The 16,308-nt window shown below is 35.5% G+C and overlaps 1 protein-coding gene across 1 annotated transcript in view; it reads right to left on the bottom strand.

Annotated features, from left to right (window-relative positions):
• DNAJC17 (DnaJ heat shock protein family (Hsp40) member C17) overlaps positions 1-16,308 on the bottom strand; it is a 32,666-nt gene that overhangs the window by 14,749 nt on the left and 1,609 nt on the right. Inside the window, exons 2-10 of the mRNA XM_026664578.2 lie at positions 13,031-13,100; positions 11,585-11,643; positions 10,910-10,997; positions 9,650-9,732; positions 9,133-9,226; positions 8,521-8,570; positions 7,233-7,310; positions 5,782-5,862; positions 3,219-3,341 (exon numbers count right to left, since the gene is read on the bottom strand). Coding sequence (XP_026520363.1) covers positions 3,219-3,341; positions 5,782-5,862; positions 7,233-7,310; positions 8,521-8,570; positions 9,133-9,226; positions 9,650-9,732; positions 10,910-10,997; positions 11,585-11,643; positions 13,031-13,100 — 726 coding nt within the window. The remainder of the gene's footprint in view (positions 1-3,218; positions 3,342-5,781; positions 5,863-7,232; positions 7,311-8,520; positions 8,571-9,132; positions 9,227-9,649; positions 9,733-10,909; positions 10,998-11,584; positions 11,644-13,030; positions 13,101-16,308) is intronic.

The raw sequence follows: 16,308 nt of genomic DNA, 5'->3' as shown, positions 1-16,308 counted from the left end.
TTCTTTCAGACTAACTGCGTACTGAATAGATGCTTATCTCTTTAATTATTCTCAGTTGGTTCAGTTGCAAGATATTCCTTCAGGATAAAATACCTTTCTCTTATCCTTTTAATCTAAAAATATACTGATATAAAATACATTTATTTCCTATTTTTTAGCAGGAAATCTACTATGAACACTAAGTACATGACCTGATATAAATTGCAATATAATTGCATTAAATTGCTGCTGTGTAGTCAAAAACATAATTCAGCAATGGATCACCTATTAATATTGGAACACAACAGCCCAAACTCTGCAATCTAATAAGGACTTCATTTATTTAGTACAACTACCTCACCACTATAAGCTATATACTTAATTGGAGCACCTATTTCTTTTTTAACCCTTTAGCAAAGACATGTCAAATGGCCCCTTGAAAAGAAGAAAAGACAAAATAAGTAAGAAAGAAAATATTTCATAAGAAGCAACAGGTAATGTCTCTCCTGAATCATTCTTGACTCCTGGTGACACCCATGTTTTTTGGCAACATACGGAAGAGATCTGCCTCTGTGTTCTTCCGTACTGTTTTTTTTTTAATTTGTCATTTTAAACTGTACTCTTGATATCCTGGTAAAATCTCATTCAAATATTAATCAAGTTTGATTTGCTTAGCTTTTTGAAATCAGGCCAATTTAGCTAGATGTTGCCATCTTCAATGACATAATAAGCAATATAGGTAGTACTTGACTTACAACCATTTCTTTAATGGCCACTGGAAGTTATAAAGGCACTGAAAAAAGTGACTTATGACCAGTTTTCACACTTATGACCATTGCAACACCCCCATGGCCACATGATCATAATTCGGATGCTAGACAATTGGCATGTATTTATGACAGTTACATGCCCCAGGATAATGTGATCGCCTTTTGCGACCTTCTGACAAGCAAAGTCAATGGGAAAGCCAGATTTACTTAATAGAATAGAATAATTTATTTATTAGCCAAGTGTGATTGGACACACAAAGGATTTGTCTTTGGTGCATATGCATACTACTACCTTAACAACTGCAGTTATTAATTTAACAATTGTGGCAAGGAAGATTATAAAATGGGGCAAAACTCAACAACTACTTTGTTAATCAATGGAAACTTTGGGCTCAATTGTGGTCATAGGTCAAGGACTATCTCTACTTAACACCAGGGTTCTGTTACCAAAACATGAGCAACAACTTTTAATTGTAGTCAGTTGATTCTCTTTCACTCTTAGGAACGGGATTTAGTACCAATAATATATATTGGGACTGCTTGCAATAGCTCTACCAATCTCGTGAGCATTTAAAAAAAAATTGAGCCCAAAATTTCCATTGATCAGCAAAGGAGTGTAGTTGTTGAGTTTTGCCCCATTTTACAATCTCTCTTGTCACAATTGTTAAGTGAATAACTACAGTTGTTAAGTTAGTAACAAATAACCCATATAACCTGGGTTTTCTGATGGATTCTATCCAGTTGAGTATTGCCGGCTATAGCATTTTTCTCTAATGCATTCTGGTCGACATAAACTATGTCAGTAAACGCAGCCCTGTGGAATAGGAGTGGAAAGGCAATTGCTCTAAAGAACTCTAAATATGTCCAAGGTGGAGCTACACAGGCGCAATAAACATCAGAGTTACTGCAAAGCAGTTTCTCAGGACCAGCCACTGTGAATTAAGCCCAAATTATCGAATTCCCTATTAGCAAAGTAGTAAGTAATTATTACTTATTATCACACATAACAAATGCTTCTTTTAAAAAAGCTGGCAATATACCTGCTCATTAAGTACACAACAGCTATTTTTTTTCACCCACATATTGCCAGAAAACTGTATTCAGGACAAGTGCAAAGGAAAAATGAGGCCAACCTAAGGCCAAAGTCTCTTAATTTTGTTTATTTACGTTTGAGTTGAGGCCACAACACTTCGGGTGGGAAATGGGGACAGGAACATATTTCCAGTTCACATATGTACAATAATTGTTGGAAATGATGGGAGTTGTACTCAAGGAAGGGTCAAGATGGGGCGGGGGAGGGGAGACTACTGTAGAATTATTTTTATTTATTTATTTTGCTACCTATCCCGCTGTGTGGTTGATCTAGGCGGCTTACAATAATATAACAAATATCACATTTACAATGTATCTACAGATTTTCCTCAGTTTTCCTACCATCACCTAGATCCATCCATGTGGCTTTGTGTCTGTAAATTATTTAACAGATTATTTTCTAATTGTGTCAAATAGATGGAAGACATAAAATCAAAATAAATGAACACTTTAAAAATATTCTATTTGCAGATATATTCATATTTCACAAAAACACATTTTTGCTATCAACAAACAGAAAAAAAAATGATCACATTATAAACCACAGAACAAAAGTGTCTTTTTAAATATTATTTAAAAGTCTACAAGTCTACCTAGCCTAATTGGAGATTTGAAAGTATAGTTAAGATATTTAAGAGAAATTACATTTCAGAGAGATTGTATCTGAGATATTTTATACTGCATATTTGCAAAAATTACGTATTAAATTAATGAGCTGCTTAAAAATATTGAGCGTTCCCAATAATTAGAGGCATAATTTTTATTTTGAGCGTAGGGACAAGGTAACTATGGTCCATAGTTGCAAAAGGTGTGGTCCATAGAAGATAGAGAAGCTGTGTTGTTTCCCTTCTGGCAATTCTGCTTGAGATAGCTGGGAAGGGAGGGGGAGGTAAATCTGCAATCCACATGCACGTGCATGCAGCTCTGAATCTGAGAACATGAGCAGCTCTCAGCATTAAATAGATTGCCCAACCTCTGCCTAAAGCATGAGTTCCCAGTATAAGGAACCTTTGAGGGTTACTTGTTTATCCTAATTTCCTTACCAGAAAAAAACTATCACATTTATCTATTTCCAAGGCTCCCATTTCTTCAGCTGCTAATAATATTTCTTCTGTAACCAACCCCAACGAAGTAAATGCTGTGGATATTTCATTCCACATTCCTAATTAGCAGCAATTGTATTAATTCTAGCCTAATGAGTATACATGAATCTCAAACTAAAAACAAACTTATATTTATTTCAGTTAGAATAAATTTGAAAAGAAAAACATGTGGCTTCCAAATCAGAAATGTGAGAAATACGTTGGCAGCACTCAAATACATGTAAAATAAAATTATACTTTAAAACAGAATAAAAGCAGTTTGTATTGTTGTTACCTGGGATATATGTGGGTGAATAGTGCCATCAGCAAACACTGTACTAGTCTGTGGTTGACCTTCCAGCCAGGTGATTTTTAAAGGATTGTATGTTAGGCCAACTTCATTCTTCACTGCCATCTCCTAACAGATAAAATCAAACAACATTGTGTGATCATCTGTATTTCATTGATCCCTGCTTCAGTAATTAACTTGAGCAAAAAGAAGAATAGCTGCAGGCAAATAATTGAATAGCTGTGTGCAAAGGAACTGAGAAGTTCAGTCCAGGCTTGTTTTGACTTCCCTCCCAAGTTGCCAAATTAATTCATATCGCTTGATATAGCATATCAACTGATAGTAGAAGGAGAATAATATAGTTCAGTGGTCCCCAACCTTTTTTGTGCCAGGGACCAGTTTCAAGCACAAACACCTTTTTCAAGGACCGGGGGGAGAATCGAGTTTGGTGGTTTGCTTGCAGACGTTTCATTACCTGACTAGGTAACATCTGATGTTGTTATCTAGTCGGGTAATAAAACGTCTGCCAGCAAACCACCAAGTTCAGGGGCGCCTCGGCCCTGCCTCCCTCAGCCCCATCCCTCAGGTGTCTCCCTCCCTCCCTCAGGTGTCTGCCTCGTTCCTCTCTCAGTCGCTTTCTCGCTGCTCCACCAGCCCAGGAAGAAACTGCTTCAAAAGAAGCCGGGGGTGACTTTTCCTGTCGCCGCAGCTCCTCCAAAGCGCCCGTTTACCCCCACCCCGCCCACCCGCGGTTCAATCCACAGTGCTCCATTCTGCCTGCCTGCCTGCCTTCTTCGTTTGGAGCAGCTTCGCTGATAAAAAGAGGCGAATAGTTATTATTCTCAGCCGAAGCTGCTCCGAAGCGAAGAAGGCAGGCAGGCAGGCAGAACGGGCACTGAACTGAAGCAGCTGACGGGGGTGGGGGTAAATGGGCACTTCGGAGGAGCTGCGGCGACAGGAAAAGCCACACCCCCGGCTTCTTTGAAGCAATTTCTTCCTGGGCTGGTGGAGCAGCGAGAGAGCGACTGAGAGAGGAACGAGGCGGGAGGAAACCGAAGCTGCTGACCAGAGAGCAGGACAGGCTTCGGTTGCTTCCTCCCTCCCCTTCTTTCATTTGTGTCCTTGATCCCAGCAGCATTCACCGAAGGCGAAGAAAGCCGCCATTTTTTTTAATTTTTTTTTCTTTGCGGCCCGGTACAGAGTGCTCCATGGACCGGGACCGGTCCGCGGCCTGGTGGTTGAGGACCCCTGATATAGTTGATTGCATCATTTTACAATATATTGTAATTCTTTCAATAGACCTCAATATCTATCATTTAAATATCAATAGATACCCATACCAAAAATGGCATTTTACATAGAATAACAATAACAACAACAACAAAATGACAACAACAACAACAATAATAATAATGACATTCACCCCCATAGGAACTGGAGAGTGGTTTCTCAACTATTGTAAACATTTTGTATTTTACATGCAGTATCTTTACCAAAGACCAGTCCTATACACAGTCTTCAATTAGCAATTACCTCAGACAGTGACTACTGGCAATTACAACACTGAGGAAACTTTGCAACCAATGTCTATATTTACAACCATTGCAATATCTCTCTCTCAATCAAGTGTTCACCCTTACAGTCAGTTAGGAGGCCTTGTCCTGTGCCTGACTCATTTTTTTCTTGTCCTCTCTGGCATAACAGAGATTGCCTAAGCAAGCTATCTCTCCCCCAGAGCTGCTTTTCTCTGTGTAGTGCATAACTAAACTGCACTAAAGACAAATTAATAAGCTCAGCTGTGACCTTAATTAGTTGATTAGAACCCTCCAGCTAGCTTGCACAGCTGTCTGATACAGAGGGGGACCCTTTAATCAGTTTTACAAAATGCTTTCGATTGCCTCCTAAGCAACTCACTGCTTGTAGCCATCAGCACACTATGCAAACAACAGTGCTAGTACATTCCTTTCAATGTATATTCCTGAGTGCCCGTCTGTTATAATATCTTCCTCTCCAATGAATGTAAATGCAAACATTAATTCTCTTCTTGCTAATTATTCTAGCAGCAGAATAAACATACCAAAAGATGGGGAAGTGAGGGGGGAAAGAGCTATAGGATTTGCTCTTTTAACCAGATTCCTTGTGAATTGAGTTCTGAAAACCTTCTTCAACGTTTGGCATTATATTCTTCTGATAGGTGTGTGATGTCACATGATCACCATTTGTGACCTCATGCTGGCTTTCCCATTGACTTTGCTGGTGAAGATCACAAATGATGATAACTATGGGATGCTGTAGCTATCATAATTAGAGGCCAGTCATCAAGATCCAAATTGCAATCACATGACCATAGAATCACTGCGATAGCTGCAACTTTGAGGACTAGTCGTAAGTCTCATTCAGTGTATTGTAACTTTGGATGTTTGCTGAATGAGTGGTTGTTAAACATGAACTATCCGTATTTTATAATGCTACCTTCTTCAATAATTGCCTGCAGAACCTCTTGCATTAGTGTAGCCATTATAATACACCTCCATATTTCTAAGTTAAAATGCAAACAAAAATAACTTACAGCAGCTTTCACTGTAGCAAATTCCACAACTGCACTTCCAGACTTCTTGTTAGAGATCAGCAAATTAAGAACTTCACCATACTATCAGAATCAAGAAGAAATGTAATGTAAGATGTAGGCTGAGTTTTTCAGAGATTTTATTATAGGGGACACTGATTCACACAGGCAATATTCCAGAAATGATACAGACTCTAAGAAAAAAAGGCACCAGCCAAATTATTCTAATGAAAGGATAGGCAATAAGTGGCCTTTCAAAAATGAATGGACAGCAACTCCTACTGATCATTCTAGCTAGGGCAGAGGGACAGTCATATATTATCAGGAAGACTATAAGTTGTCTGAGCAGTTGCTCCTTAAGTATTAATAAGAACAAAGCAAGATATTATGTAAATAAAGTTTTATTTACCTTAATGTTTGATAATTCTGCTTCACTAACAGTCCATATCATATTGCGTAATTTATATGTTTGATTTTACCCTTGGGGAAGGAGATTTACGTTTATTTCTTATTCATAGGATGTGTCCTAGACTAAATTATTATTTATTTCCTCTTGATGATTGGAATGTTTTAAGTTTTTCTATTCATCCTCTTCTTACTGTATATATGGTCATATTAACCCTTCAATTTAAAAAAGGTAAAGTCAGTTCAAGGAAGGTGGTATTTTAGGTCTTCTTTGTTATAACAGAATAGCTTTTTGAGTTATATTACATAATTAAACTTAATTTTTTGAGATTAATCATGATTCACCCACTCTACATACTGAATGGGACAGTTATAAAGCCTATATATGAGATCATGTTTTTATTAATGCTTTTAAAACAAAAAAAATCTTATGTATCAACAGCTAGAATATTTGGTTAAAGAGAAATTGCTAGATTAAGCAAAGGATTCTATGGAGCAGGCCTATCATGAATTTGTATTAACCAAAGTGACATTAGATATTAATACATATTAAGCAATACCTTCCTTTGTTAACTTATCTGGAAAAGATTTATAATGCTCATGGTATAATCTCATTGGTTTATGAAATAATTTATATAAAAATATTTGCTCATTCCTACAAAAGGGCCATAATTATACAGAGTAAGAACGTGGCATTCTGGTGACTCTTCTACAATGAATAGACACAGGCTAAGGAATTTAGTCTGTCTGCTTTCATTTGTTTATTCCTACTACTGCATATATAGTTAAATAATCCCCAGATTGCTCAGTGCTGTTCTAATCAAGATACCAAAAAAACTATAATTCAAAATACAAGACCAAATCATGGACTTCAGCTGTAGAAGAAAATAAACCAGGATTTTTAGTTCAAATGATAGGTCAAACTGAATGCACTTGCATATAGCTCATTCAAGCCAAAGTAGAATGTACCACAAGCTTACTTTATTGTTCCATATGAATTTGAATAATATTAAGCAATGCCAATTATGGTAAGGCATTTTAGACAGGACCTTTTGTAGAATTTGCAGTAGAATTTCTTTTGAGTAACCTCCATTAGTTTCATCTTCTTTCTTGCACTTCCATCGAAGCTGATGGAGAAAAGCCACCATTAGTTTCACATAGTACAAGGTCCAAGGCCTACTATATATCAAACTCGCAATTTATTTTCATTTCTATCTACATATTCCAAAAACTCTCCTGTTTGTCTGTTTCAACCCTCAATTGGGGAAAACGGTGCATCGTAAGAGCAACAATTTTTGGACCAATGTACTTCAAACAGGTTAACTTAAAGAAATGTATCCAAAATCCGGGACCCATGGGAATGAAATTTGGCAAGGTTGTGGTCACTTCAGTACTGCAACACTGCTGTAGTCAGCTGTGCTGCTGCACTGCCACAATCAGGCAAAGTCATATGACTGTCATTTCCAAAACTCCCTGCTGGCTTTTTGCAAGCCAGCACAATGTTGGAACTCTTCTGAGGTGATGATGGGTACCATATAGCATTGTGGTTAAAAAATAAAATATTTTGTTTTAAATATTGTCAGTTTCATTATGCCATGTGGAAAGAGGGAGAACAACATGGTCAACAGATGACATCAAATGTCATTGAGAAACTGTAAGAAGGAGCGTACAAAAATGGATGGGGCAGGGCTGTATGTCTCCAGGATCAGTCATCACAAATAACATGAGAGAAGGAGGGAGAGTCAGAGGGCGAGAGGCATGCATGTCTTCAGAATGTTAACAAAAGGCACAGAAGAAAGAGACAAAGGAGTAAAAAAAATGCATATCTTCAGGAACAGAGACAAAAAGCAAAGCGCAAAGGAGATGAAGAAATCAAGGATGAAAGGGCTGGACATCTCCAGAACGACAACAAAAGCCACAGAATGAGAAAACAATGACACAATAGGTTACAGGTTGTCTAATGTTACTATAAATACTGTGTAATGAATTAGAATGTTGAATGAACTTTCACTTTGAGGCATATGGAAGCATAATAAATAACATTTTAGAATAACGAAAACTTATTACATACACCAAGTAGCATCTGGAAATCTGTCAATATTCCAAGTGACAGAGACTTAACTTCTAATTACCTTTATCCTAGAGCCTAGATTCTAGATTAAAGTGCAAGGAACACATTAAGGTGAAGTAAGTGACAATTCCCATAAGGAGCGAGGATGCCAAGGGCAGTCCAACTGTGTGTGGGAGGCTGCAGGCGATCCATGTGGCTTCTACTGATGGAATGATAAATTAGTTGTTCATCTTTCTTCATAGCTCAAATTTTTGGGGATGTCTTACTTTGAGCTTGGGTGTTCCTGTGCCATGCCCTCCATACCCATCTTGTTTACCTCAAAGAAATCAAATAAAATGAAATTATGGTTGCAATAGTTTTGAACTTAAAAAAGATTAACTTTTGGCTGAACAAAGTCCAGTGTTCTAGTTCAGTTTACACTGTTTGATCTCCCAATCTAAAGTATTCTATTACAGACAAAATTTATACTATCCTGATATACAAATCAACAGGTGTCTTAATTTACTCTGTACTCCCAGAGATAAAGCATCATAGTCAGTAAGAATAAAGAAAAATAAACCCTTGGTAGAAAGACTGAAAAGCAAATCTGTCATGTCAGTCGGCACTGAAGATATTGCAACAAACAGTTAATCACAAAGCTGTTGATTAACATTCATGAAACTAATTTTCATTTCCTCACTTTTATGATAGGTATAAAGTTCTTGGAAAATAAACAACTGTCTAAAGTCATGTTACAAGATAAGATGCAATCCTGTGCATTTAGTTTGGAAAACGTTTTAGTGAATTCAGTTTAACTCTTTTTTAAAAAAAGCTCCATGTCAGAATTAGCGTAAAACATTCAATCTCTAAAAAGCAAGCAAAATATTGCTTGGCCTTACTTCGTATTCGCTCTTTCTCAAGCCGGATTTGTTCCTGGATGAGTTTTTGTTGTTCCTCCAGTTGCCGAGATCCCTCTTCACGTAACCTTTGGATCTGGGATGAGTAGCAGAAAAGAAAAATCCTGGCAATATTGCTTTAAGAACTGTCTCTAATAAAAAAATATACTTACAATTTTGGGGGGAACTGTCATAAGAAGTTGACCTATCATTTCTCTAGCTCCACATTCTATTTATCGATCAAATTAAACCAACTAAAAGTTTTTTTAATGTGTGAAGTATGAACATAGAAAACTGTCTATACCATATTATTTTATAATATTGCTTAACAATCTCTACATTTACTGGAGAATTCCTAGATTGTTGCAAACAAAAGTTATATTGGAAGATGCAAAAACTGACACCTGAAATGTTATCTATGCAAAGCAAGTGCTTTCCACTGAATTAAATACTGTGCTTGTTTGCCTGTGCATTGAAGCCTCTCATATAAAATAATATCTGTTTACCACAATAACCTTACCTCTTGCTCTAATGTTTTAGTTATCTCAATCTCCTCTGCCCTGCTAACCTGGGAGTTAGCTTCTTTTTCCCGAGTTTCAAGATCTACAGCAAAGTAGAAGAATTAATTGCAGAGGGATTTAGTTTCAATGGTTTTAATATAATTAAGAGAAAAATTCAATACAGATATGTACCAGATATAGACCATAAAACAGAATTTAAAGATGAATTATATACTATATAAATGATGAACATGTAATTGCTAAAATGCATAAACTTTTATTAAGATTTGAAACTGAAAAAGTACAAATTAAAGAGTGTATGATAAAATGGGCAAAGAACTTGAGTTACAATGGATCAATGAAAGAGAATGTAGTCAAAAAGGTTTGAAATTCAGTATCTTATAATTTGAAATGATATTCTGTTGCTATATGTCACCAGACAAATTGTGTAGGACAGATAACAGTAATTTTAATTACAGTTGAAAATGTGAAAAGCATGAAAAAACATGGCGGACTTGCGAAAAAATGAAAAGGTACTGGAAACACATGCATATGATGCAATTTTTTAAAATTTAATATTCAGATCATAAAACCGAGTAAAAACTTTACTATGATTTCTTAATACACAATTAGAAAAGATTCATGGACAATCAGTTTTCTATATTATAACGATAGCAGGTTATTATACCACAAAGATGAGAAAATATAGAAGTATAAACAGCGGAGGAATAGGCTGTGAAGATGGCAGAATTTGCAGAAATGGCAAAATTGAACAGTTTGTTTAGGGACAAAACAGTTTGTACTTTTATAAAAGATTGGAAACCTTTTTGCCGAAAATGGACAAAAATGGTAGTGATGATTTCTGGATTAAAAAGTGTTGAACATGGGACTCATATAATTCTAAAGGGAGAGATATGATAAAAAAATTGTTTTGTATCTGTGGTAAAGATTAGAAGTCATAAGTTTAACTTTATTTTCTCCTTACGTGTATCTAGCACTTTTATCTTTTCTACTTTCTCTTTATATGGATATATTTATCTTTTAATAATCTCAATAAGTTCAATAACAATATTTTCAAAATGTATAGAAAATTAACTTACCTTTTTAAAAAAATGGAATAAGATAAAACTATTTTGATTGTAAGTATATTTCACTGCACCTATAGCCTTAATGATATATAAATATGCAGTCTGTAAATGAACTGTACATCTGATATTATTATAAAGATCCTGTAACCTTGGAATTTATTTTCTCAATAAAAACAGTCTAATATAACATACCAAGTTTAACTTTCTTCCTTCTTTCATCAAGTTTCTGGGTCCTTTCTGCTGCTTGTTTCTTTGCTTTCCTCACTCTATCATAGGCTACCTACAAAAAAAGTAACAGGACAAAACATACTGAAAGAAGGTAAGATAAATCATCTATTTAAAATATTAAATTTATCTATTTGAATTGTGATAGTTCTATATATTTCGGTATCTTTCATTACCAAAGACAAAAGAAGAAGAAAAAGGAAGTGATCCAGAATATATTAGTGAGGGAAGTAGATGTATTCTCTGCACAGAGAAGTAAAATCACAATGTTATTTTTATACGGTGTTTAAGTACATATTTGATTCACTAATAAATTTAGTTTTAGACATCTATGGGAGTTGACACAGAACTGAATGTCAAGTATTACACATATGAAAACATTAAATATGGAAAGCTTGGTGGAGGGAAGAGATGTAAACAAAATTGTCTACCTGTTTTATATTTTTCTGAGCCTTTCTCTAACTAATATTCTTTCCTGAAATGTCTATAGGAAAATGGATATTCCTGTATAATAGCAATAGGTAGGTAGATTTTCAGCAGCTGAAAAATGTGCATATAAAGGTATTTGCTTGTTCAAGCACTAATTTGCAATGACAAAACCAAAATTTGTTTGCATTAGTAACACAGAACCAAAGTCCTTACCCTTGCTGCTGCATCTGTTAGAACTGTTAATGCCTGAGACAACTGATGGAAGAGTTCAGCTACAGAACATTAAAAAAAAAAAAACATAGGGAAATTTGTATCATTTTAGGTACGTATCATTTATTCACTTTACTTGGATAAAAGATTTAACACAATAGGACCAAGCATCATATAACATCAGAAATTAAGCTTATTTTAAAATTTAAACTTGCCCTATCTTTTAAAAATCAATTTGGTATTATTGGTTTATATCTAATTAAAGACAAAGATTCCAAAGTTCTACATCCTTAAATATTGCAGTTATTTTTCAAAAATAAAGATAATAATTCAATTCTCACTTAAAAGGACCAAAAGGATCATCCTTCACAGGTATGAACAATTCAAGACTGCCTTGGCTGATCTCTGAACTAGAAGGTTAAAAGCACTACACTTTGCAGGTAGAAGGCAGAGAGTGGGAGGAAAACTAATCCTGCCCCCAATGAAATACAGGAGGTCCTCTAATCCATAACCTTTTGTTCCCCCAGCATGGCTCTGAGGCCAGAGTTGCCTTTATGACAGGCCATTTGAAAAGATATGGGTACATTAGTGATAATACAAGTATGTGTACTGCTAGATTAAAGACTAATCTGACAGGCTCCTTGGCAGTGATGGGCTCCTTGGTAATGATGATGGCAGTATCTGTGGTAAAGATCATTGGTAAGGTAGGCCTTTGAGGCAATCTATTAGGAAGACCTACTCTAAGGACCAAACTGGATCTCCCTCATAAATAAAGGAAGCTATGGAGCTACATCAACTAAACTATTGACAATCAATTGTTCAGCAATGCAGATTAATTTTATTAATTTATGAAAAATTATATGGCTGCCCAATTCACTTTGACTCAGGGCACTTACGAAGATAATTGCTGCTGCTCAACAGTTTCACTGCAGCAACAGTGAGACGGGCTCTGCTCTTAACAGTGGAAGTTTCTCTCCTTTCAGAGTAAACTTGTAGCAAAAGTGTCAACAACCCTAGGTTGCCTATTGTCCACATGTGGAGAATGTAAACACCTAAATGATGGTGTTGAGTAAGGTTTGATTGCTTATTGTACCCTATGACCATTATTAAGTGTTGTAGCTTATGATTCTTGACGAACATATCTTTTCTTTTATGTATACTGAGAGCCCTTGCACCATGACAAATTCCTTGGGTGTCCAATCACACTTGGCCAATAAAAGAATTCTAATTCTAAGAGAGAGATTAGTACCGGATCTGTAATGCTATGGGAAAACTAGTTTATATCCAGTTTATATCTTGCAACCTGTCTCACAGAAACTGCCATCTTGCCTAACTGTAACTGATTTCAGATTTGTTACATATCATTATATGTTTGGAGGGAAAAAAATCTATTCTCTTCTGATGGACATGATAAACAGCCAGACAGATTTTTATCACAAGTCTCCATACCTGCTTTAGGATTATCTGGATGTTTATCTGGATGACAGGTCAAGGCCTTCTGTCTGTAGGCTTTCTTAATCTGTAGCAGAAAGAAGATAGAGTGAACAGTGTGAGCAGCTAACTGTATCAGCTTTCAAAGTAATGGTAAATAATATCAACTCACAGAAAAATGATATAATTTCAAAAATTGGCAAATATGTATTGTTGTTGCCCAAGTATATCTGCATAATTTTAAAAAAGTACCAACATTTTACAAATATCTGATTTCATTGCAATGGAAAATCTACTTTTGAAATGGATTAGTATTTAGATTCATTACAATATTTAGGATAAACTGAAACATTTAATATTTACTCTTACTCCTTAAAGAGAGACAATAGGATGAATCAAGGTGGACAAATCACATGCATGTCAATCTCCATAAAGGTTACTTAACATTTTTTCTTAATGTTTCAAACAGTATCCCTGAGAGGGAGGGAAGGCAAAACTGTACTAATCTGTTCTTTAGAAAATACGTCTTTGGCACATGGAATCAACTAAGTATCTATGATAAATATCACTGAATATTTGTGAAGGTATGACTTATTTATCTTATATAAATGTTTCTTGCAGAGAGAGCAAAGGGGCATAACTGAGCTGTAACCATGCAGACTGTAATTGTTTAGGAAAATACATAAAATATTTGACAAGGCAACTTTCTTATCTGGTACTATATTTGATAAGTTTCATTTCATATTTGTCTGGAACAGCTTTTGTGAATAATGAAGGCTCACTATACTTGTATGAATAATTTTCAATCTATTCTGCTTTCAACATATCTTTTTAGAATTACTGTATCTGCTGAAAAGAAATTTAGGAAGTGTTTTGCAATATATATTTGGCAAATAATGGATCAGCTCTTTGAATCTAATTGTTGTAAATAAATTAAAAATTGCAGTTACACATCTGTGGGCAAATCAGGAAGTGTTCAACATCAGGTTTATTTTATTGATTTTTATAAGAGAGATACTCTCAAGTTTCCTAATCCACAAGCAAAGGCCATGACTGCAGCTTAAAGAATTATAAAAGAAATATACAGAAGAATTTAGAATTTCTATGTCTGTCCAGAATTGTGTCTCAATTTAGGCTGATAGATCTGATTGTATTTTTCATCTCAATTCAATGGTAAAAAATCAGTACACCAAATACAAGCTAGGCAGATATGACCTCGTTGACACCCTGTCAAGGACCTTGGAGTACTCATATCAAATGACCTGTGCCAGAGCTCACTGCAACAGCATTGCCAAAAAGGCTTTAAGGCTGTAAATCTAATCTTACAAAGCTTCTCCGCCGGTAATACTGAATTGCTAACTAAGGGCATGAAAAACTTTTGCTAGACGAATACTCGAATACAGCTCAGCTGGAATCCACACTGTGTATCAGACATTAATACAATTGAGCAAATTCAGAAGTATTTCATGAGAAGAGTACTACACTTCTCTGCTTGCAACAGAATGCCCTACACCACCAGGCCTGAGATTTTGGGCTTGGACAACCTAGAACTATGCCGCCTACAGTTGGACTTAAGCATAGCACATAAAATTATCTGCTACAATGTCCTACCAGTCAATGACTACTTCAGTTTCAACCGCAACAATACAAGAGCACACGACAGATACAAACTCAATGTAAACTATTCCAAACTTGACTGCAGAAAGTACGACTTCAGCAAGAGTGGTCAATGCCTGGAATGCACTACCTGACTCTGTTGTTACATCCTCAAACCCACCCACCCCCAACTCCTTTACCCTCAAACTATCCACTATTGACCTCACCCCATTCCTAAGAGGTCTGTAAGGGATGTGCATAAGTGAACAATCGTGCCTACCGTCCCTGTCCGATTGTCCCCATTTATTTGTACCTATTTCCTGTATTCATATTCATGTTTATTCTTATATCTATTACCTTGTAAGTGATTGACAAATCAAATAAATTCCAGCATTACGCTTCTCTGACATTAAAAACTATGATTTTTAAAATATAGATATAAATTAAAAATTTTACTTCTATTTATTTTATTACCTGTAATATTCTCTAATGTAACAGCTAACAGGAAAGGAAATTAAATTATTCAGAAATGGCATATTAATACCCAGCTACCAATATACTATCCAAATGTTTATGGTAATTTAGCACCATCTAGCGGACAACATAAGTATCATAGGTCGTAAATGGATCACGAAATTACTTCTGCAGCACCATTGTAACTGCAATGGTCAACTCAATAGTCAGTAAACAAAGACTACTTGTATGATCATGATATGTTGTAACAATTCAAAGCAAGCATTTAATATTGGAGTGAATGTGAATCTCTTTTGTACAGTCATATACATCCTCTCTTTCAAACTCCATCAATCACACTACTGTTCTTCTCCTACATGTTCAGAGGTAAAAGAACCCTGGCGAAAGGTTCAGGAGAAAGTCAGCTACAAGCCAAAATCTTTTGCATAATCTCCATCACTTTAGTAACTTGCAACAGGACAGAGGGAGAAGCCTAAATCAGAGAACAATCGAGATTTCCAGCTCTGTACTACCGTAGAAATAGTGAAGACAGCATATCACCATTTTATGTCCAGATTATTATTAGAACAGAAGCTCTTGCAAGTGCAAAAACCTCCAAATGGGAGTGACAGAACTGAGTAGTGGAACAAAATGTGATTGCAGACAGACGTATTCCAATTTAGTGAAATCCAAAAAAGAGGCAGCTGAGCTCTGAGATGTATCTGATGAGGACTCAATGAACTGATGAGATAAAATAATAGAATCATATTTTATGGAAGATAAAACGAACAGGTATCTTACATGGTTTCCCCCCCAAATATAAAATTTTCAGGGCTGCTAGAAACAGGAGAAATTGGATTTAAAAAACTAACATGGCAAAAAGAATTAAAAAGTTTGTCCATTCATCTATCTCTCCTGCATTTGTTTTGATGCTTAAAAGATGAAATTAGTAAAATAATTCTTAGATTTTAATATTTCAATGTTCAGTAAAGCTTATTTTTAATGATATATCCATGGAATATAGTTAGTGAAAAAGGAGATAAGAAAAACAGACAGCTTTTCCTAATGAATAACTCAATAAAAATTGATTTCCCCATCCTAAAGCAAATTTAAACCCAAACAAATATATTTTTGCAGATCTACTTCATTTCATTAAACCACCAACACTGTACAACATCTAATGGTAATGACTGTTAGATATTCCAATTTACATTAATTTGCCAGTTTTATAAGTACGTCAAGAAACA

The sequence above is a fragment of the Notechis scutatus genome, chromosome 1 (assembly GCF_049901735.1).
Source record: "Notechis scutatus isolate UNSWTSFEM ecotype Mainland chromosome 1, rNotScu1.2, whole genome shotgun sequence".
NCBI lineage: Eukaryota > Metazoa > Chordata > Lepidosauria > Squamata > Elapidae > Notechis > Notechis scutatus.
Note: the sequence above shows the minus strand (reverse complement) of the source record. Positions and strands in the feature narration are given on the sequence as shown.